General features: G+C 39.7%; 1 protein-coding gene across 7 annotated transcripts in view; it reads right to left on the reverse strand.

The window, feature by feature from the left end:
- Positions 1–1,700: 1,700 nt before the first annotated feature.
- Positions 1,701–22,663, reverse strand: part of RBPJ (recombination signal binding protein for immunoglobulin kappa J region) — an 83,546-nt gene continuing 62,583 nt past the window's right edge. For 6 of the 7 annotated variants that reach the window (XM_034771478.1, XM_034771483.1, XM_034771484.1 and 3 more), the window contains 8 exons: positions 21,454–21,619; positions 20,622–20,796; positions 16,879–17,016; positions 16,563–16,675; positions 14,036–14,176; positions 7,711–7,866; positions 6,582–6,685; positions 1,701–6,399 (listed from right to left, as the gene is read on the reverse strand). In XM_034771478.1, the coding sequence (XP_034627369.1) occupies positions 6,084–6,399; positions 6,582–6,685; positions 7,711–7,866; positions 14,036–14,176; positions 16,563–16,675; positions 16,879–17,016; positions 20,622–20,796; positions 21,454–21,619 (1,309 nt within the window). In that variant the 3' untranslated portion in view covers positions 1,701–6,083. The remainder of the gene's footprint in view (positions 6,400–6,581; positions 6,686–7,710; positions 7,867–14,035; positions 14,177–16,562; positions 16,676–16,878; positions 17,017–20,621; positions 20,797–21,453; positions 21,620–22,663) is intronic. The other variant, XM_034771479.1, reaches the window with a different exon arrangement.

Genomic DNA, 22,663 nt, shown 5'->3' on the forward strand with positions numbered 1-22,663 from the left:
TACACTTTCAAAAGGCAACTGACAAAATCTCTCACAGGAGGCTACTGTAGAAACTAAGTCATGAAATGAGACACACTTTGTCAGGGATATTTTTTAGTAAAAGTCACAGACAAGTCACAGGCAATAATGAAAAATTCATGGAAGCCAGTGAACTGTCGCTGACTTTTACCAAATATATCCATGACAAAATGGGGATCCTGGGCAGCTGCGGGCGGCTGGGAGCACCGTGGGTCCCCCCGCCACCCGCAGTGGATGGGAGTCCCTTTTGCTGCCCATGGCAGCGGAGAGTAGCGCGGGTCCCCCCTGCGGCCCGGGGTTGCCAGGAGCTCCGTGGGTCCCCCCTGCCACCCATAGTGGATGGGAGCAGAGGAGGTCCCCCCTACCACCTGGGAGGGCAGAGATACCCCGCAGCTCCCTGCCTCCGCAGGCGGCAAGGGGCCCTGCAGCTTCCAGCTGGCACTGTCTGAACCCACATTGGTCTTTGGAAGTCACGGATTCCGTGACTAAATCACAGCCTTAGTAATAAGTGATCAATATTTATCACGGCAAAAGCTTAACAGCGGGGGTGCCACAAAGTCCCATAGACTGTGTAATATAGATTAGATGATTTCCTACTGTACCACCAGTCTTATCTCTGTCAATGCCGCGTCCAAAAGAATTTCCCCATTTCTGCGGTCCCCAAATGCCCCATAATCAACTGCAATGCAGCAATGGAAGTGGAAAGGGGCTTTAAAGTGGATTTAAGTGTAACTTACATCCACTTTGGAGTCTATTTATACTTCCAGACCATCCTAAAGGATCTTAGTATAAATGAGAATCAGACCCTTGATGAGCAGTCAGTGGTTCCAGTGTAGTTCCAACAACACTCCCTGAGATGCGGTGCCTTAAGAGGGCCATTTACTTTGACTATTCTTAAGGCCACATTCTTCCCCTCTCTCTTCCTTCTCCATCTCTGTGCAGCTGCAATGTACCAGGAATTATACCTCAATTTATGCAGACATGATTCCTTCACATCATGAGTCTTCTACTACCTTAATAAAAAAACCCTGTTTCTATTGGTGGGCCCATTACCTGTAAGGACCAGCAAAGTTCAAGTTTTAGTTATCAACTTTCTCCATTTTGTTCATCTTATACTTTGAACTAGCACTTTTACATGGATACCATTCTATTGTACCTATCTTTCAAAGGTCTAAAATAATTCCTATGGTTAAAATCCTCTATCAACTTACTCCAGTTTATGTTTTTGTCCTAGTAGTGCTTTGCTTATCTAGCAATAGCCTCCTCTTTCCTGTGCATCCCACAATCTCACTACTGTTAATGAGTGCAATGTCTGCCACTCCTGCCATTCCTAACCATTTTCCAGTATGCCACATCTATTCCCCATCTCCTTTCAAGAGTTTTGTATCTTTATGTATATAATGGAATTAATCCTGTGTGATGGCAGCCCAAACAGGAGATAACCTCAATCAGCTGTAGCATTTGGACTTGGTGGTTCATGTTCTCCCTAAAACCAAGGCACAAACTAGCTTGTTATATATTCAAGGATGAAAACGGAGCCTAGCTATTAACCAACATCTGAAAAATGTTCACTCAGACAGAATGCAACTACAGACTGGGATGAAAAATAAAACAGGTTAAGTAATTATAGAGTAAGGCTGCTACATTTAAACAATTAAACACAGTTCATTTTTTTCTTATTTAATAAATAATATCAAAAAAGTGAACCGGTTCTTATTTTACATTACTGGAAAAACAACTGTCACTTGTCTAACTTCAGCAATTATACAAGCTGTAGAGAAACAGGTTTAGGTTTGAAACAAGTTTTTTTTAACGCGGACTTTCCGTATCCAGTTTAAGTGGAGGCCAGGGTGCCTGCTCTCAGATCTACTGATGACTTTTCCTCTCCTGGGCTTGGTCTTCTGCTTCTCTGGTTCCACAGATGACCTCGCTGTTTACAAGCCAAAAAAACCTGATTTCTTGTTTAACATTGTCAGCAAAAATGTAGCAATTTTCAACAAATGGTGATTAAATTATATTACTCCCTATATAGTATCATCATACAGCTGTTAAAATAAGTTTGTCACAGGAGTAGTAACATGACATTTCACCGTGACTAAAACCTTATAGAAAAAAATTGAAACGAAATATTATATGCGCTTACACACACTGGACAAAACACTTATGTAGTTTACATTTCATTTTTATTTATTCCTTGAAACTGCCCATATTGCAGATTTTTTTGATGAAATATGGAACTGAGCAATTCAAATTTTCTACAAAATTATGGTAAAAACTTGCTCAATTTTCTACCTTATTGCTAAGAAATTTTACAGGTGCACAGTTTGTAAAATATAACCCTTAAAGGACTGAATCCATATTCTTGCTGCAAGATTCAAGAAACAAACTAAAACTAAGCATAGCACCTACAGCTGAACAAATGCAGTACTGACTGTAGGCAAATGTTTACAAAGTTGGAACTATTCATCCATTTTGTAACTTTACGAAGGGAGGAAACAGTTCAGTCCTAAAAGGGTTAGGTAGAAACCCTAATATATTACTGTTTCTAACAAAGCTGCCACTCAACCCCACAGTACAGTGCTTGAAAACAAAGTCAACCGTCTGGCACAGGAAAGTACACACATTTTTTCAGTACTCGTCATAAACACAGCTGCTTTTGAAAGTAAAACGTAAATAACATGGTTAATAATTACAGAGCATTTTGTTTCAAAATTGACACCTCTATAGTCATTTGGTCTAAAGTGGGTAACTCACTTGTTTCATTTGTGTCTGATTTGTATTAGGGGTTTTTATGGTTTTATTACTTTAGGTTCATGTCTTTTCAGGTAACCAGTATGATACCTTATAAGTCTGTGCAATGAAGACAGAAGTGAAATAGTGTATATCAGAATTAACAAAAAGACAGATGCAGGGAGCCTTCAGATAAAATTAGGAAAATGTCAGCAGCAGGTTATGTTATACTAGTGTTGAATTCTGAAGTGCGGTTCTAAACAAAAACAGAACATAGGTAGCTTTGAGCATTTAACTTGCTTTCTCATCCTATTAGTTGGAACTATAAAAACATTCTGAACAGACTCAATTTCTATGTATACTTTTAGAAATAATAAGATAAGACAAGACTTAACAGCTACAGTAGAACAGTTCTATAGTTTCATATTGAAACATTCTATAAGTAGTTTAACAGAAATTTTTAGCATTCTTGGGATATTATTAGTATCATGAAAGATGATCAACAGCTCTTGATGCCATTAAAAGTAACAAAGCCACTCACAGGAAAGAGTTCAAGAAAATTAGTTACTCGAACTTAAATTACAACTGAGCATCTTTCTTAGTGACAGTGTGGATCTGGAAGACAATTCCTGTGTTACTAATTATCTACTAAAGACAATGGAGCCACAAGTCCAGGAAAAAGCCAACAAAAAGAGCTTTAAAAATTGTACATGAGCAGATACTGCTGAAATGGAATTTAATGTACTTTTTCACCCACTAGCCTGTGGTATGTAGAGTGGCAGAAATTAGGCCAAATGCATCATGTTTGTTAGATTCTTTAAAAGTCCAGGAATATTGTGTATACTCCATTGGGCAAACTTATTGCAAGGAAAGAAACTGAATACAAAAGTCTATTGCATTTACATGTAAAAACATTTTAAAATAATGTATATAAAAGCAGGTGCCTCTTATGGTTTGAAAAGCTATTTAAAAATATTCCTTGAAAGTTAAAAAGCTTGTTATGGTTTTATCTGCTGTGTATGTAATGGTTTGTTCTTTAATAGTATAGTAAATCCATTACTAACCACTTCCTTTAATCCTCAAGCTAATAAGTGAAGAAAACCTGAGGCCCATAAGTTAAACAGTACTGTATAAAACATACTTCTAGCAAAAACATTGTGAAATTATTTCTGTCAACACAACCAAGAGAAAATTAAATAGCACACAGACAAGTAAACAGATTTGCAAATAAATGCCAGTAAACAGCTTAAAACAGAGATAAGGCCACAATGAAGTCTGCCCTTGGCCACTGAAATAGAGATGAGGCAGTATTTGTAACAATGTTAAAGGGAAGGTTACATAGTATAAAATGGCAAATAAGAAGGCCTGTGGTAGAATACAAGCACATTTTAAAAGGACAGTGGCACTGGTTTAACAACTAACTGAATATGTTTTACAACTGATTTCTTCCCTTAACCACATTGTCTTCAGTCTTCAAAGAATGCAAAACCAACATGTTCATCAAGCAGCTGAGGCAAACACATAGAACAGAGCATCAGAGAAGACAAACATATTGCAGAGAAGCCATGCTTTAAAATGGTGCTGGTGCTGAAATTGGAAACTTGTAAAGTGGTCAATAGAAATATATTCAAATAGTCAATGGGTAAGCCTGCAGGCCATGCTCTGTAGTAAACTACAGGTTCACATGTACACAGTAGTTGTGGCTCTTGTTTCATGGGATGGTAAAGGTTGAGCAATTCATAGAGCTTATATTCTTGTCCTTGAAGGGTAAGGTTACACTACATCCTATAAGCCTATCCCTGGTTCTGAGATTGCAAATGAACCACTGGGATATATTTTCAAATATAGTTGAAGCGATCAATTACATAGAGAGGGATAAAAAAAGGCAAGTTCAGAATGAGAGTAACACAAATCAACTGAGTCAAACTGAGCCTTAAATTTATGGTGGAGAGAAGGCTTGAACATTGCACTAATTGTTCGCAGGGAAAGAGAAAACCCCCTGGAAACAGAGATGGGAGTTGACTTCATTACAGTGCTTTTGTAATCTTATAATTGCCCATTTCTAAGTACTAAAATTTATTTTTAACTATTATGGTATGATCACTTCACAATGAAAGCACATCTCAATACAAGGATTACACCAACATTTGGCCTAATTTACTGAACAGTAGGAAAAAACCCCATGCTTTTTGTGATTTCTCTCATTGTATAATGATGGGCATCACCTACCAATCCCATTTGTAGCAAATACTTCTCATGATATCTTAGTCACATGCCAACAAGACAGAAGACATGCTGCCAAATGAAGTCATTGGGAACATTCCACTTTTGAAATAAAATGTTTAAGTTACACTTCATACAAATTATGTACAAGATTAGAAAAAACCTGAATGGATCCTGAAACACTTTATGATACATTTCTGACTTTTAGGAGGAAAGGGGGCAAAAACCACCCTTCAAAACATCAACGTATTCCTGTGACATGACCAATCATAAACATGACTGTTTGAGATGTCACATATTTTAAACTCATGTAATGTTAGACCCTCATGAATTATCACTATAAATACATATTTTTAAAAAAGGAAAACATAGAAATAACTATTAACAATGACTGAAAACAGAGCACTAACGTTAACATACATTGCATGTATTGCAGGCAAGGCAGAGGCATTTTATTTTAAAGCTTTTGCACAGACTTCATATAATCTTAAAAAAAAATATGCTGGCCTTTACAAGGTTCTACTTGCTGAAATAAAAACAATTTCAGTTCATAAAAAGTCATAAGACTTCAGTTTAAAAAAAGGAACAGTTCCAGCCACAGACCAAAAATATATATATTTTTTAAAACTGGAAGAGTATGGTAATTAGATTATACAAGCATGGTCAGGCTTGGAACCTGAATATACTTCAGAGCAAAAGCTCAGAGGAAAAAAAATAGAAACTATTTGGTAACAAAAGTGTACTATATGTTGTGATACAAAAAAGGTATGGTGAAAATGTACCTTTTATACTAAAGCTTATACAAGTTCCTTGGTCCGTAAAAATTATGTCACGTTCATGTTTTCTAGTTTGCTTAACTTGTATCCCAGCCACATTTCAATTTCTTGCCCATTTAAAAAAAAAAACAGCTGAAAAATAGATTTTAATAAAGTTTATACATTTTGGATTTTTTTTTATTGTGGCTTCTATTTTTAAGATCAGCACTTGCAGGTAACAAGGTTCAAATAATATCACTTAGAATGGAAAGGTGTTTTCCCATGAAACCACAAAATTGTTCAGTTGTCTTGTCTGTAGCACTTGAAAGTCTGTTAAAGTCCAAGCAAACACTGTAGTTAGGAAACTACTGTTGCTGTAGATGATGTGACATTGGTTGGATTTGTGCTGACATTTGTGTAACTTCCCTCGCTGTTTGTATTTGTTTCACTGGAAGCCATGAGGCTTGAGTTGGCTCTGAGAATTGCTCCCGCAGCACTGCAGTGTGGTCGTGGGCCTGGCTCCGGTGTATATGTAAAGGTAAGGCTAGTGGAGTAGATTATGCCATCATTACGGACCAAAGTTACTGGAACCTGGACTGGCTGACGGACCCACCTCCAACCCTCTCGGAATGCAGAAATGTCTGGAACAACACACAGCATACTTTCTGCACATCTGACAAGAGAAATGATACACGTTAGCTACCAAGCAGGTATTCAGTAAAAAAAGGTAGTAACTCAGAAAACGAAGAGATATGTAACAAACAACAAAAATCAATTTACACTTGCCAGAACTTCAACACCAACTGTAAACAGAACTCCACCCACCAAAAAAAGAAGTAGAAAATAATATTGCACCTGTACATGGTTTCAGCTTCCACGTCCCCAAACCAGACACGTAAATTTGGAGTGAAATTCTGACCTGTAAGTTCCAGCATTGCTACATCTCCACCACCATTTAACTAGAGAGAAAATAAACCAGACATACAAAATCAGAAGGAATTACTCTTGTAGTACATATGAGTACCATAAATATTGGTTTATTACTTCTTTTCTAATTGATAAAAGCAGCAAACAAATTCAACTCAATAAAAGACATCACATGATAGATAGCTCCCAATGGTTTGGTGTTCTGAAGTGAATGGCAATGCTTGAAGAAAGACCATTTATTTCACAAAATATAAATAGCCAGCAAGCAGGCATCTATGAGTAAAGAGCCTGCACTGTCTTCACCATTTGGTAGTTCACCAAAGCCCAAGTAGTAAGAACTTCAGGACACAGGATATGACCTTTTGTATAGCCAACCTTTTGAGTCCTCTTTCAAACAGAATGAGGGTTGTTGTTAACAAGGAAGGGTTTGGTCATAGTGTGTTAATTGGTAATTAGTTGTTATTGATAAGGAGTCAATATAAATTTCTAAATAAACAAAAATAAAGATCTTCGAGGATTTATTACAGAGGGCAATTTTAAGAAGTTCAACAATTCTTAAGAAATACACAAACTCCATGTTCTCTTTATCGAGCATGTGTTCTTGTCTTGTATAACAGTTGAAAAATGTAGCTAAAATTTTATGGAAATATAAACAGTATTTTTCCTTAAGTTAGCAAAACACTCTCTTGTGGATGCAGATATATAATGTAGGACTAGTTCAGAATTGTTCTGCTTAAGAGAGTTTGTAAGACGCTTTCTAAGTGTGAGAACGCAGTCTATTGATCAGAGAGGGAGAGACTGGGAATCAGAATTCTTTGCTTTTACTCCCAACTCTGCCACTGACTCACGAGTGACCTTGGGCAAATCATTAAAGTTCTCTTTGACTCAGTTTACCCATCTATAAAACTGGTTACATAATACTTACCTACAGCATCTCACAGGAGTACTAGGAAGTTTAATTAAAGACTATGAAGTATTTAAAGATGCTCAGATGAGAAGCCCTATAGTAAGTGCAAAGTTTATTAACAAGAACAGAAAAAGTAAACAACTGACTTACTTGAAGACTTTCTACAACAGGCACAGGTGTTACTGGAGCATGGACTGGTCCCATCCCCTCATAAAATGTATATTCTGCCTTATCTGTACTAATGATTGTCCAAGAAGCTCCATCATTAATCATCTCTTTATTTGGTTCTTTTGGGCATGGAGTGGCCTTTAAGAAAGAATGGTTAGAAGTTTGATCTGTATATTGGTTTGATATTCACACCAGAATAACGAGTAATTAGAATTGGTAAGAGGAAGTGGGTCACAATGTCTCATTTCAAAGTTATGCAACTTAGTTTCCCTGTGGCTCTTCCTATAACAGAATGTAGTCAAGGAACAACCCCTTGTACAATGCGGAATGGATTGAAATTTGCAACACATCCTCCTGTGCTAAAATAGTCATCAAGAGCCTTACAAGGCATACAAGACACAAAATAAACAACAACAATATTCAGACAGAAAGATGGGTTCTAAATATGGGAAATGTGAACAGGTCCAGGAGGAACACCCTTCACTATTTTTAATGATTGAATAGGAAGGAAAATCTTGATTTTTTTCCCCTCTTATGACATGGGGTCATGGTATGGAAAAGATTGATAACCACTGCACTAGAACAAGGACAATTACTGAATGAAATACAGAGCTGAAAAATGTCAGTTCATATGCTTAAGTGTTCTGTGTTAATGCTTTGTTAATTTGTGTGCGTGAGTGGGCGGGGGGAGGTGGCTGCATTGCAGTGTCAGGTTCAATGCAAGGCATCCAAAAGATGTGACAAAAGGAGAAATTTTACTAATCTGTAAATTTACTTTATTTGATCCACTTTAGAGCCTTGGGTTATAGTTCCTCCCAACCAACAGATGGAGACAGAACATTAAAACTTTTGATATCACACCCGTGACATACAAGATTTGACAGTTTGTCAACCTCCTCTTGAATTCATTGAAAGAAGTACCAGACAAAAAATTGGATTGATGTTATTCAATAACCATTAACAAACAAGTTCAGTAAGTAGAAGAAGCAATCTTAACATGGGATTGACTCAGTAATGGCATTAAACCTCTCAGTAATGAGGTAGACGGCCAAACAAGGGAGGTGGGGGCTGAACTGATCTAGAAGATTCCAAAAAGATAATAAAATTTCCCCTTCTATGATCTTCTGTACCAGTCCAGGAGCTTTCCAAAGCAGTTCATCATTTTAGTATGGATGGGACTATCATTAAACTACTAGTGCCAGCAACAACCTTGTAACAAAGGCTGTGAATGCAATCTTATTCTCCAATGTTTTCACAAAGATGTGTGCAGAAGCCCTGAGGCAGCCTTGCAAATCTCTATTAAAGAGGCTTTGGCTCTTTCATAGAATCACAGAATATCAGGGTTAGAAGAGACCTCAGGAGGTCATCTAGTCCAACCCCCTGCTCAAAGCAGGACCAATCCCCAACTAAATCATTCCAGCCAGGGCTTTGTCAAGCCTCATCTTAAAAACCTTTAAGGAAGGAGATTCCACCTTTCTGCCCATGAAGATTCTACTGACCAGATAAAGAGAGCTTTAAAAGATTCTAGTGTTTTTTTTTTCCTGCTGCAACATAAAGACACTCCGACCAATTCCCTAATCCATCATCTGATAAGGAATTCAGAGGTACATGATGACCTTTACATTTTGGTGTGGGACGAAACACTTTTATTACTGCTTAAATTTTGTTATTCTTTCTATTGAGTCTAGAGAGCCCAGCCAATGTAGCCTTCCCTCTTTATGATTCTAGGGCCAAATGTGGTAGAGTGATTTCCCAATTCAGGTGAAAGACTGATGATGTCTTGAGCCTGAATTCAGGCAGAGTTGTCAGCATGACCACACCCAGGTGAAAAATCATATGACTGCTTGCAGAAAAGGCCTAGAACTCCCCAACTCCTCTTGCTCCTATTATTATTAAAGTTAGCGCTCAGAGTCTTAACCAGATCAGAACCCCATTGTGTGAGGCATGATATAACCATGCTTTTATCAAGAACAGGACTTAAGAACAGAAGTCTCATCAAAATACTTCTCAGAAGGTTCAAAATGGTTAGTTAGCACTAGTTTCAAGTCTTAGCTAAGAACCATGAGGCTAACTACAAATCTCACTTTATCTGCTGCCTTCAAGAACCTAGAAATATTGGTCAGTCCCAGGTATAGTAGTAGCTCCTCGGCTTTCTTCCCTGGGATTCTGTGTCCAGTCCTTGCATCTTCAGCCTGACTGCTCAAAACCTGAAGGGCCTACCCGTGATGTTTGTTACTTCTTCTCTGGTTCAAGCCTATCTTTTTACTGTGATTCTGCCTCCCTTTTCCTGAATTATAGGTAGGGCCCTATCAAATTCATGGCTATGAAAAACACATCATGGACTGTGAAATCTGGTCTCCCCCCTTGAAATCTGGTGTTTTGTATGATTTTACCCTACACTATACAGATTTCACAGGGGAGACCAGCATTTCTCAAATTGGAGGTCCTGACCCAAAAGGGAGTCACAGAAGGGTCACAAGATTATTTTAGGGGGATCGCTTACTTCTGCATGGCCTTCAGAGTTGGGCAGCCTGAGAGTGATGGTTGTTGGCTGGGCACCCAACTCGGAAGGCAGTGCCCCACCAGCCGCAGCCAGAAGTACCATACCATGTCACCCTTATTTCTGTGTGCTGCCATCAGTGCTGCTGCCATCAGCTGCTGCTGACCCGGAGCCCAGCTCTGAAGGCAGCGCCACCACCAGCAGAAGCACAGAAGTAAGGATAGCAGTACTGCAACCCCTCCCCGCAACTCCTTTTTTGGGTCAGGACCCCTACAATTACCACACTATGACATTTCAGATTTAAATAGCTGAAATCATGACATTTACAATTTTTAAAATCCTATGACCATGAAATTGACCCAAACTGATCATGAATTTGGTAGGGCCCTAATTATAGGTATTAGTCGTGCTGTATTTGTTACTGTTGGACTGTAATGCTAGAACTCGTAGGGCAGTGGTTCTCAAACTGTGGGTTGGGACCCCAAAGTAGGTTGTGACCCCATTTTAAAATGGGGTCCCCAGGGCTGGCTTAGATTTGTTGGAGCCTGGAGCCCAAGCCCAAGGGCTTCAGCTCTGGGCAGTAGGACTCAGGTTACAGGCCCCCTGCCTGGGGCTGAAGCCCTTGGGCTTCGGCTTTGGCCTCTCAGCCAAATAAAAGGCCTCTGCCTTGCCTGCAATACATGCAATGTATGTTAACGTTAGAGAGGACAGAGAGCCTTTAATGCCATGCTTAGGGTCCGCGGATTGTCAGTCTTCTTTCTGAAATAGGGGTGGATGGTCAGCAGCTGCAGGGTCCTATTAGATTAGGAAAATTCCCTGGAAGAAGTTCTAGCCAACAGTTCCTGCAGCTCCAGAGTATGTGCCATCCTCATTAAGAGCATTGGCAGGTCCTGCTTAAATATGCAAAGTTCACCCTTCTCTTGCGCTTAGGGATCCAGACTGATCTGCTAATTTTCCATAGTCTCCTTTCCTTTGTCCTCTCTCTCTTTCTCCTCCTGGCTATCTTCACTCTGCCGCTAGTTGCCCTCTTCCACAGGTGGGATCTTATATGCTGGCTGGTGTTTGGATAGGCTGATGTCCACTGATGGGTATTCAAAAGCACATGCTCGGTGATTTCCCCTCTGTAATGGGCAGGTAGAAGGAGCTAAGATGTTCCCTTCATCTCTGCTTGTTCTTAAACTATAGAAGGTAGAGTTCCAAAGATTCCATAGAATCTGGGTTGTAGTTCTGGAATAAGCAGCCTGGTATGCACGCTTGATTGTGTAGGAAGAAGCAGGTGAAGATGAGACTCTGCCTCTAGCAATAAATGTAGAAGCTTCTTTTCCACAGAGCCTTTGTCCGCAAGAAGATAGTGTGCTGTTCCACAAATAATCTAGAAAAGGGGGTGGACAGTGAAGTGGCAAAGTTTGCAGATGATATAAAATTGTTCAAGATAGTAAAGCCCGGAGCAGACTGCAAAGAGTAACAGAGAGATCTCATTAAATTGGGTGACTGAACAACAAAATGCCAGATGAAGTTCAACCCTGATAAGTGCAAAAAATAAACCCAACTATCCACTTACAATGATGGGGTCTAAATTAGCTTTTACCACCTAGGAAAGAGATCTGAGAGACACTGTAGATAGTGCTAGGAAAACTTCCACTCAATGCACTGCAGCAGTCAAAAGGTCTGACAGTATGTTAAGAACTATTAGACAAGGGATAGAAAATAAGAGAAAGGATCATAGTACCACTATATAAAGACATGGTGGGCCCACGCCATGAATACTGCGTCCAGTTCTGGTCACATTTCAGAAGGGATAGAGGGAGCTGGAAAAGGTTCAGAGAAAGGCAACAAAGATGATCAAGGGAAAGGAATGGCTTCCATATGAGGAGAGACTAAAAAGATTAGGGCTGTTCAGATTAGAAAAGAGATGCCTAAGGGCGGCGGGGATCTGATAGAGGTCTGCAAAATCATGAATAGTGTGGAGAAAGAAAACAGATAAGTGTTATTGACCCTTTTAGATAGTACAAAAACCAGGGGTCACTTAATGAAATTAATAGACAGCAGGTTTAATACAAACTAGTGAATGTACTTTTTCACATACCTAACACCTGCAGAACTCATTGCCATCATATGTTGTGATGGCCACAAGTATAACTGGGTTCAAATAAGAACTGGATAAGTTCATGGAGGATAGATCCACCAATGGCCATTAGCCAAGATGGGCAGGAACACAACCCCATACCTCTGACTATCAGAAGTTGGGAGTGAAAGACAAGGGAGGAACACTCCATAACTGCCCTGTTCTGTACATCCCCCCTGAAGCTCTGGTACAGGCCACTGTCAAAGACAGGATACTGGGCAAGATGGACCATGGTCTGACCCAGTATGACAGCCTTTATGTTCTTATGAAAATGGGAAGAGGCCCATGTGCAGCCTGAGCTGGATTTAATCAGTGGGGAGGGGAAGCAGATGGCAGCCTTTCCTTTGTTCTCCCCCCTCCATTCTTCAGGGAGAAATTAGAAGAGTTGATGGTTTTGTTCTTTAATCTTGTTCCTACCCCTGCGAAGAGCTGGCTCTGATCTGACTGGGCTTGATGAGTGCTGCAAGAATAGTTACAGTGGTAGAGTACCTCTGAGTCCCCACAAGCATTTTTCAGGGAGGCTGAATGTACAGCACTCTAAAGCAACTTCCAGAGCAGCAGGACCTGCTTTTTCTCTCGACTCCCCAGGCTGCTCTGCGAGGGGAGTTACAATCAGGTAGCTGATTCTCAGAGCTGCTGGTGCTTAAGCATTCCTGGTGTTTCTTGGCTTTCTGTTCCCTGATGGAGGATGTGTTTTCCTAATGGATAAGATCTGAGGTTACAACTGTTCCTGCCTAGCGGACACATTTTAAGGTTGAGCCATAGTTCGTGCTGGGGATGCTTCCAGACACTCGAGGGGGCTTCTCCCAGCTACTTTAGGTTCTTTCCTGGGACCACTGTCTCTCTTCAGGGCAAGGATCGAGCCTTCACTGAGGCAAAGCAAGGACTGAATCTTCTTGCTCCCTCCTTATACTGGAAGGAAGTTTTTGTCCAAGGCATGGTAGAGGCACGCCTTGGCTCGTCCTTTACTCCTATCTTCCTTATCCTGGGGAGGAGCCCTGGATCCTGTCTTGCCCAAATAGGGCAAACCCATGAAATAGAGGGCTCTATATGGTGACCCCTACTTTGACCAAGCTCCACAGAGGGACACTTTTTTCTGCTCATCACCTCTGAGTTTGGGCTCAGGTCCAGAAATGTTCAGCTGAGTTAAAATTTGGCCCCAATCTTGTTCCCTTGAAGGGGACAGCCACACTAAACGCCTGCTAAGAGTGGTCCACCATATCGGAAGAGATTGAGGGATCATGTCAGTGTGTCATTTGTGCTGCCTGATCAGCTGCACACATGGTATGTAACCAGGCTCCTGTTAGGCCTCCAATGTCTGCTTTTTCACTCGTGGTGCAGAAGCTTGCTAGGAATAATTTTCTCCACCTACTGGAGAAATGAATAATTGAAGACAGAGATGGTAGACACCTATATGTGAGAGTATGACATAATCTATAGTCTTAATGTTCTGTTTCCATTTGTTGACCGGGAGGAACGAAAGCTCAAGAGTCTAGTCTGATACAGAAGACTGGAGAAAGAAAAGAAAATTTAACAGATTGGGAAGAGTAAAGTTTGGTACTTCCTACAGCAGTTTCTTTTAAAAACAGACTGCTGAGGCCAAAAATGTTGTTCCCAGATATTTTTGAAACAAACTTGATGATTACATTTCTCATTTAATACAATCTGTTTAAATAACTCACTTGAAACTGGATTATTCTCTCCTGGGAAAGGCACAAGTACATTCTTTCAGTATCTTTAAGGTAGAATGCACATTTATGGAGCTGCGATACTGGATCATCTGCATCCAGTAACGCTGTCTGTTTATCCACTTTTCGAATGATCTATGGTAAAAAATGCACAAAGAAATACACTTAGAACAATGGAATCTATGTTTTATTTACATCAGAGATTATACATTTACTTCTGGCAATTTACATGAATGGTATGGTAACAAGAGACATTTTAACACACACATTTGCAAGTTTAAAATTAAACATTTGATTAAAAACTCCCTGCAATTTCTAAAACAAGGATAGATATGAAGGCTTCTCTACTTTTCAGAGTCCTAAGTGAGTGCGTGCTGCATGCATATATTTCAACTTTTTTGCTAGAAGAGAGGAAAAAAGGATCAGAAACCAGCAAAATCTGATTTCTTTTGTTTGGTCTCCTGATGCAAAAGAGCAGCTGGTCAAGTATCAATTCACAATTTTACAGAGGCAAATGCCTCCAGGTTTGACAACTCATATAGCCAACTGCAGCATAATGGGTCACTTACTGAATTTAAACCTTTAAAAACAGGGATTTATGGTAAATGTATTAACACATCCTTATCTATAGTTTTGCAAATGCAACACTATAATAGTGTATCTCTTGACAGCTAGCCATGATGAATATTAGTTAAGACATGACTGTACAGTACACCTGTAAAGGATAGCTGTTTCCTACATTTGACAATCCAGCATAAAAATACTTAGTGTTGTAATTCTAAAGAGTTATAGTATTTGATTTTTAAAAATTAAAAAAAAAAAAAAGATATAATTATTCCCTTACAGACGATGGAAATCTGAAGCTTGGAATTTTAACTCAACTTCTAGAAAAAAAGTTTAGTACTTCATTTTATGCAACATCAGCAGAAGCAGCAGCCATAGTGCTTGAAGATTTCTAAGCCACGAATCAGAAAGCCAACCATGTCCTCTGGGATTTCTAACGATGATAAATGGAATTATTAGCAACATTATTTTCAAGGTTTACATTTTTCTTTAGAAATTTTATGAAAAAAATGTAGTTTCTCGCCTAAAATCCTACAGCCAATATAATAAAATTAAAGGTGACCTGCAAACATATTTTATAAAAACAGTTGTAAGGGTGTATCCTGAATGTTCCCAACTGCAAGGGTAAAAAATAAAATGTCATGCTAAATGCAAATTTACTTCCCCTTCCCCGTTAGAGGTCTCTGGAATTGCAGATGATGGCGCCTTTCCAACTGGTGCCTGGCCCAGCAATCACGCTACTGATGATGTCATAACTCAATATGGAACCCATTAGGGTCAAAGGGAATCTTTCCCTGATTTCTATGTATACTGGATCAAATCCCTAGAAACTCGGTAAATGATGGAATTTTCTATTAATTGATACAACAGCTTAACAAAGTGGGGTTTTATTATTTTATACCATTTCAGTAGATAAAATAAACAAAAGTTTTGCCCTCAGCAGACCATTTCCATCCTCCAACTGAATTTGGTTGTAGAGAGAAATTCTCAACATAGTCATGCTGGGATATCTTATAGGGCAGGAATTAAATCTGTCAGAGTTTTATGCTGTCACCATCATCGTATCTGAGTAGATTACAGATAGAAGAGACTGGTAATAGTGAAGTCTCTAATAGGCTAATGATTAATGGTTTTAGGACACTTAAATAAAGGGAAGGTTTATAATCAGTTAGGTACTAATGCCTGCCAGGCTGGCTATTTGGGGGCATTCAGTGCACATATATCTATAATTAGCCTGTTAAAAAAGTCCTAAATAGTTACAATACCTTTCTCAATCACTGAGGCAGAATTGATTACTATCATGTAAGCTTACAGAACCAAAACACAATTTTCCTTTTGTTTATAGGCACAAAGTAATGATGATGTGCAATTTTTTATTATATGCATTTTTATTGTTATATATACTTAAATAAGTTCAGTGCCAGTAATCATCCAAAATTACTTTGTATAGTATACTGATATTCTACATGCCTGTAAGAGGGCACATAAGTATACAGAACGATTTTAGATCCGATTCTAGCAAAGCTTTAAGCACAACAGAAGTGCCACTGGATTGAATGAGACTACTCGCATGCTTGAAATTAATCACAAGCTTACGTGCTTTAATACCCTGGTGCCTTTGTTGTCACTGCTAAGCTCGATCTATCTTTTTGAAAAGCTCACGGGGTAACCTACATTTAGCATTTTGATTGATCTGTGAATCATGCCTTCTGTTTAGTTTATACTTACACACCTTATCCTTAACTAAAAGAATAATTCTACAGCAAAACAGAAATAAAGATAAAATATCATTAAAATGAATAGCATTTTTAAAGTTTTTAAAAGTCAAAGCCAATTTGGCAGTTCTTCTAAAAACAAATAAGTGCTAATCAACACATGAACTTGCATTTAAAACAATCCAGGTACTCTAATTAGTGTATTACAAATTAGCTATAGCATTGGAGAAGTTAAACTGTACCAGTCTTGGGAGTGCCATGCCAGTAACTGAACACACAAGTTTGACAGTCTGTCCATAATGAATGTAGCCATCTCGCACTGTGAATTCTTCTCCCTCTGATTCATCATCATCCACTGCATAAAGCAGACAAAGTTCTATGTTAAATTGTTGAACTCATTTCTCTCTTGATGGCAAGGGCATAAAATGGTACTGTATTATACACAAATATATACACGCACTAAGACTGAATCTTTACTTTGAAAATTGATTAAAAGGGAATAAAACTGGAGGTTTGTATTTTGGGGGGTGTTTTTGTTTTTTTGTTATTTTTACTTACAGAGATGAATGTAAAATGCTCCCCACTGTTGTGAACTGGCATGGAAATTACCTCCTTCTACGTGCAAGTATCTGGTGCTAACTGTTTGGGATCGAAGTCTATTAAATAGTGCCACTTTTGTTCCTGACGCAATACATACTGCAAGAAAAAATAAAGACTTACTTAATATTGTAAAAATGTTTTTTAATAATGCAACATTAATAAAATCAACAAACAGATACATAATAGACTGGTTCAGACAGTAATTCTCTCATCAATCTGTAATTACGTGGTTTGTAAACTGAACACATTTGTGGCACTCGGGAAAACAGTCACAGTTACAAAAGTTAATTGTTTATCTGTAATTGCTGTTCTCTGAAGATACTATAAATTCTTGTCAGTTTGCCACTCTTGGACAAGTGCATCTGTCTTTGAGTGGGAAGTCCCTTAGCTCATAGTTCTAAACCACTGGACTCAGAGGCTGCATTGCCCCACCCCATTGAAATACTTAGGCTACTCTGAGTGCCCAGTTCCTTTCAAGAATAAGGAAAAGATGTTCCTGTAATGACCAGTTAAAAAAAGGAAGAAAAAGAAAACCGTCCAAAATTACAGAAACTTCAACCCTCTGATTTGCTCAGATCTCTCTCGCTTGAAAGTACAAAAGATTCAGAGAGTCTGGCAGAGTATAATCCCTCACAAACCTGCTTACTGAACCCTTCAGATTTCTTTGAGGCCAAAGTCCACCTAAATGCAATCTTTCTTCTACACCAGGGGTGGGCAAAATTTCTGGCACAAGGGCCATATCAGGGAATAGAAATTGTATGGTGGGCCATGAATGCTCACAAAATTGGGGTTGGAGTGTGGGAGGGGGTGCGGACTCTGGGGTGGGGCTGAGGAGTTTGGGGTGTTGGAGGGTGTTCTGGGTTGGGACTGATGGGTTTGGAGGGCAGGAGGGGGATCAGGACTGGGGCAGGGGTGCAGGATGGGGTGCAGGTTCCGGCTGGGGGTGCAGACTCTGGGGTGGCGTTGGGGATGAGAGGTTTGGAGTGCAGGAGGGTGCTCCGGGCTGAGATCGAGGGGTTTGGAGAGCAGAAGGGGGATCAGGGCTGGGGCAGGAGGTTGGGGCATGGGGACCGGCTCAGAGGGTGCAGACTCCAAGCGGCGCTTCCCTCAAGTGGCTCCCGGAAACAGTGGCATGTCCCTTCTCCGGATCCTATGCGGAGGCGCGGCCAGGCGGCTCTGCACGCTCCCCCTCTGCAGGCACTGCCCCTGCAGCTCCCATTGGAGTACGTAGGAGCTGGAGCGGGGCCATGCCGCAGCTTCTGGGAGCCGTGTGGTGGGGCCCCAACCTTGCGCCCTGGCTGGAGAGGAGCCAAGCCGTGTGATTTGGCCCCCGACCCAGTGCCCCACATGGTGTGGGCCATAGTTTGCCCACCCCTGTTCTACACAGTATTTGCCATCAAAGAAAGCTCAATACAAGCTGTCAGAATTGCAAGACTGGCTACAAGAACATAAGTCAACAATGCATATTGTTAGCCCACTGGTGAGACTCATACAACAACAAGGCTATTTCTAATTGCACTTGAGGGTCCAGACGATGGGTCCCAACTCAACAGTGTAATGGGCACCAGAACAATACAGCTGGCCTACATGAATGTTTTGTTAGTGTGCAGGTTGAACTATAGGGGCCTTGAGCTAAGACTGGTGTCAACCCTGCCTCTTGGGGCTGAAGTCTTTGAGTATGTCTACACTGCAGTTAGACACCTGCAGTTGTCCCGTGCCTGCTGATTTGGGCTTGCGGGACTTGGGCTGTAGGGATGTTTAATTGCGGTGTAGACCCACCTTGCAGGGTCCTAGAGCCCGGGCTCCTGCCCAAGCCCAAACATCTGCCCCACAATTAAGCAGCCCCTTAGCCCAAGCCCCACAGGCCCAAGGCAATTGGCATGGGCCAGCTGCAGGTTTTTAATTGCGGTGTAGACATATAATTTAAGGCTTCCTAGCCCAGTTTCACAACAGACAATAGACAATCACAATAGAACTGTTGGAAAGGACCAAGAGGGCTATAAAGTAAACATTCTGGTACCTCTGGCTTGTGATGGTCTCTGGAGCCATAAATCACAGTCCTATCAAGGCACAGAAAAGTAGCTGTGCCTCCCCATTAGTGCAGCAATCAAATTGCATTTCAGAGTATTTTTTAAAGCTACTGGGTCACTTCTCCACGTTTGAGCAAAAAAGGGAATGGAAAAAAAAGAAAAACACAGTGCAACCTCATGTGTTGACTTATGTGCTGAGAAATGATTATAGTAGTCATTTCCAGTCATTTTTGTTGTTGTAGACACATTTTTGTTGTTGGGAGCAGTGGGCACCTTCCATCTTCATGCTCCTTTCCACAATGCTCTGACACAGAGTCTACGATTTCTCCCTTTCCCCTTACTTCTCTTCATTTCTTTTCCTTCCTTTCCTGTATGTTTTGTTCTCCGCCCCCCCAGCAATTCCTTTTTTTTTGTTCTTCTGTATGTTTTTTGCACTTTTCCTCTCATCCAGCAACCTCTTTTGTTTTCCTTTCTGACAGCTCAATTAACCTTCTCCATTCCCCCACTTATCAGAAAAGTGAATGCTTTTAGTATTGAGGGATGTCCACTGGTGCATCTAAGACTAAGATGAGTTCCACATGAGCAGAGAAGAGACACTTAGGCTGGCAAACAACTGCCTTCATCTGCAGATCTCTACTTATGAACTGCTCCTCCAACTACACTAGGCCACAAAGACAACCAAGAGGGAAGGTAGGGAGTTTTCAAGAAGTCATCTGCTACTTTAACTGCACATTTGCAAGTCGGTTCTGGGGACTGGGGTCTTTCAGCTTTCCCCACTTACATCGATTCCCTCTCCTGAGCCTTGCGCCCCAATGAACTAGTCTGGAAATCCCAGTGCAGGATTCTGAGATTGGAGAAGATTAGACTACAATATCTGAATACGATAGAATCTCATGGATCAAGAAAAAAGGAACACACAATGCCTGACGTGCATCAATTGTGGATAAGCAAAACTCTAAGGGGAAGAAGCAAGGGTGATTAAAGCTTGGAGTGCTTCAGTACCCAAGAATTCTAGAGCTAAAACACAAAAAACAGGTGTTCCAGAATGAGCAAACAAATTGAGCTTAAAGCCTGAGATCAACAACATGAAGAGTCCCAAACTCCAATAAAAGTCAATACCTTGAAGATAATCTCACAAAATAAATTTATAAATAAAACTGACGTCAATGAGAGAAAAGATAGTGAGAGATTGAGAGTGATGCAGAGAAGTGCAGAGTTGGTTGGGGTGATATGGAGCTAAATCACTAATGTTCCTAAAGCAATGTCTTTGCTGTTGACTAGTGGAGGTAGCTTAAGTACCTCAGCAGGAAGGGTCCTCACCCGCTAGAATCAACAGCTTAGAACTCTGAGATAAGGAAGTTCTTGACAAGCCTGTGTATAAGTATACAGACCCATGATTGGAAATCTGCTGAAGGAATTTTTTTAACCCTATCAATCTATATTGTGAATGCTAACCATATTCAATTCACTTAGAGCATAACCAGGTAAATAAAGGAGAATATTGCAAAATACATCAGTGTGTACAGAGGTCTTAAATACATTACAGTAAATCTGGAAAATTGCACTGTATTTATTTTTAGTTGCAATCAAACCTCAAACATACAAGAAGAAAGTCATACGAGGTCAAACATATCACCACATAAAGTAAAGACCTGCACACTAAATACTTACAGTCTGCATTTTTCAGTGACTGTTTCTTTTTAGAAGGTTTGGAGATGACTTTGATCCGTTTACTGAGGAACACACCGATGTCGTCACTATTGCCATAGAACATTTTTACTGATAACATGAAGTGCTTTCTCTTGTCTGAGTCAGAGATGTATAATGTTTTGGCTGTGCAATAGTTCTGTAGATTAGAATAAACTATTGTTTCTTTTTCAGATAAACTTTTAGTTGAAGATAGCAGAAACACTTACCACATTAAATAATCAGAAAATATGACATGGGCGGGATTCATCTTTAAAAACGCCTACCCAAATGTTTTTCTTTACCAATTCCCTGAAAACACAACGTTCTGCTCCAATTATTTAAAGCATACATTGTGAAGAACATTGTAAAATAGATATTTATAGCATCAGTGAAGGAACTACATTGCAAATACAAGGTAACTGAAATAGTGCTTGCAACACCTACAAACAACAGAAACCTATGCATGGTCAGTTTTATTCTAGCTATCTTAGTTCATTGATGGCACAAAAAACATCCCATAATAATTTGCATTATTGTAAAACATATCTCTACATTTAGCAAAATATTATATCAATTCTTTTAAAAGTATTTTTATTCCCTCCTTTTAAACATTTGTTATACCTGCTTAGAAACTTGATCATTTCATTCTCTTTGCCAATTGACAAACCTTCCCCACCCTAATGTCTTATGGGCCACAATAACTAGTTAGTGATCAGAAAATAAAAACAACATGAACGTATTTGCTGAAAGAGACAGTAGTGGTTAGAATGTCCCATGCTGTAAATTGCAAGAGTAATTATTATATGGGCTCTACCTTTCCTTCCAAATTCAGCTGTTGCATTTCTTGGTCGCTGTTTCCTATTCCAATGAAAGCACATGGTTGTGACTCTTGTTCAGAGCAACCATCCCGTTCCATTTGTTCTTTTTTTTTCTTCCATCCACTGCCCATAAGGTACACACATGGAGGGGGACAAAAAAACCTGAAAATGAACAATTTACAGATTACATACAGCTTTTATAAAAATCTTTGCATACAAGCGACAAAACTGAGTCTTGTCCTGGCAAATACAAAGTCTTCCTAGCCAAATTAGCATTTGATACTGGAACAAAAGCCCTCCATTGCAGCATAAAGAGGGAAACAGGTTAAAGATTTGGCATCTTGCAAACTTACAGAGCAAAATCAGGAGCTTTACACTCTTGGAAAGGAGATATTCAGAGCTTTTAAATAGAGCACTGGTAAGTACTTAAAATGACACTGAGTGGGTGTTCGTAGGTTACATATATTTCAAACACACACACACACACACACACACACACACACACACGACTGCAACCCCTCAGTTAAGGTTGTGCTGAGAGTTTCACTTTAAGCCAGGATGCAAACTCTGTTTTGCATAAAAAGTATATTGTATCTTCCTCCAACTTTACAGCATATAATCTGTGACTAAACTGAATTTTAAGGATTTTCTCAAGTGAATCTGTTAGTTTATGAATCAAAATTAAACAAACATGGTTCCTTTAAGCAATTTATCCTGGGAACTGTCATCTTTGTGTGTGTAGCTTCCTGGGAACGGCAAACCGCGGCCACCGGGAGCTGCAGGGGGGCCGTGCCTGAGGACGGTCAACATCAGCAAAATGTCTCGCAGCCCGCAATCAGATTACCCCGATGGGCCGCAGGCTGCCTACTACTGCTCTAAGGACAGTAAAGTTAGTGTAGAGATACTAAGAGCTTTGACTGACAGATAAAATAATAAAAACATAAGCCTTTCAGAGAAACCACTCTAAAATATTAATTTAGTATTTACTGTTATATTTACATCCTTTCATCAATGACAAATGAAGACAAGACTTGTTTTCTGACAATGTGGATAAAAATCTGATTTTCTTCAAAAATATTTTTATATCAGATTTTTTAAAATCTAAATTAAATATTTCTTTCTTTTTTAAAATAAACCTGTGTCAAATTAAATTTGAAATTATGACAAAACTATGGTAAGGACAAAACTTACTATATTTTATTAAAA

The sequence above is a fragment of the Trachemys scripta genome, chromosome 5 (genome assembly GCF_013100865.1).
Source record: "Trachemys scripta elegans isolate TJP31775 chromosome 5, CAS_Tse_1.0, whole genome shotgun sequence".
NCBI classification, from domain to species: domain Eukaryota; kingdom Metazoa; phylum Chordata; order Testudines; family Emydidae; genus Trachemys; species Trachemys scripta.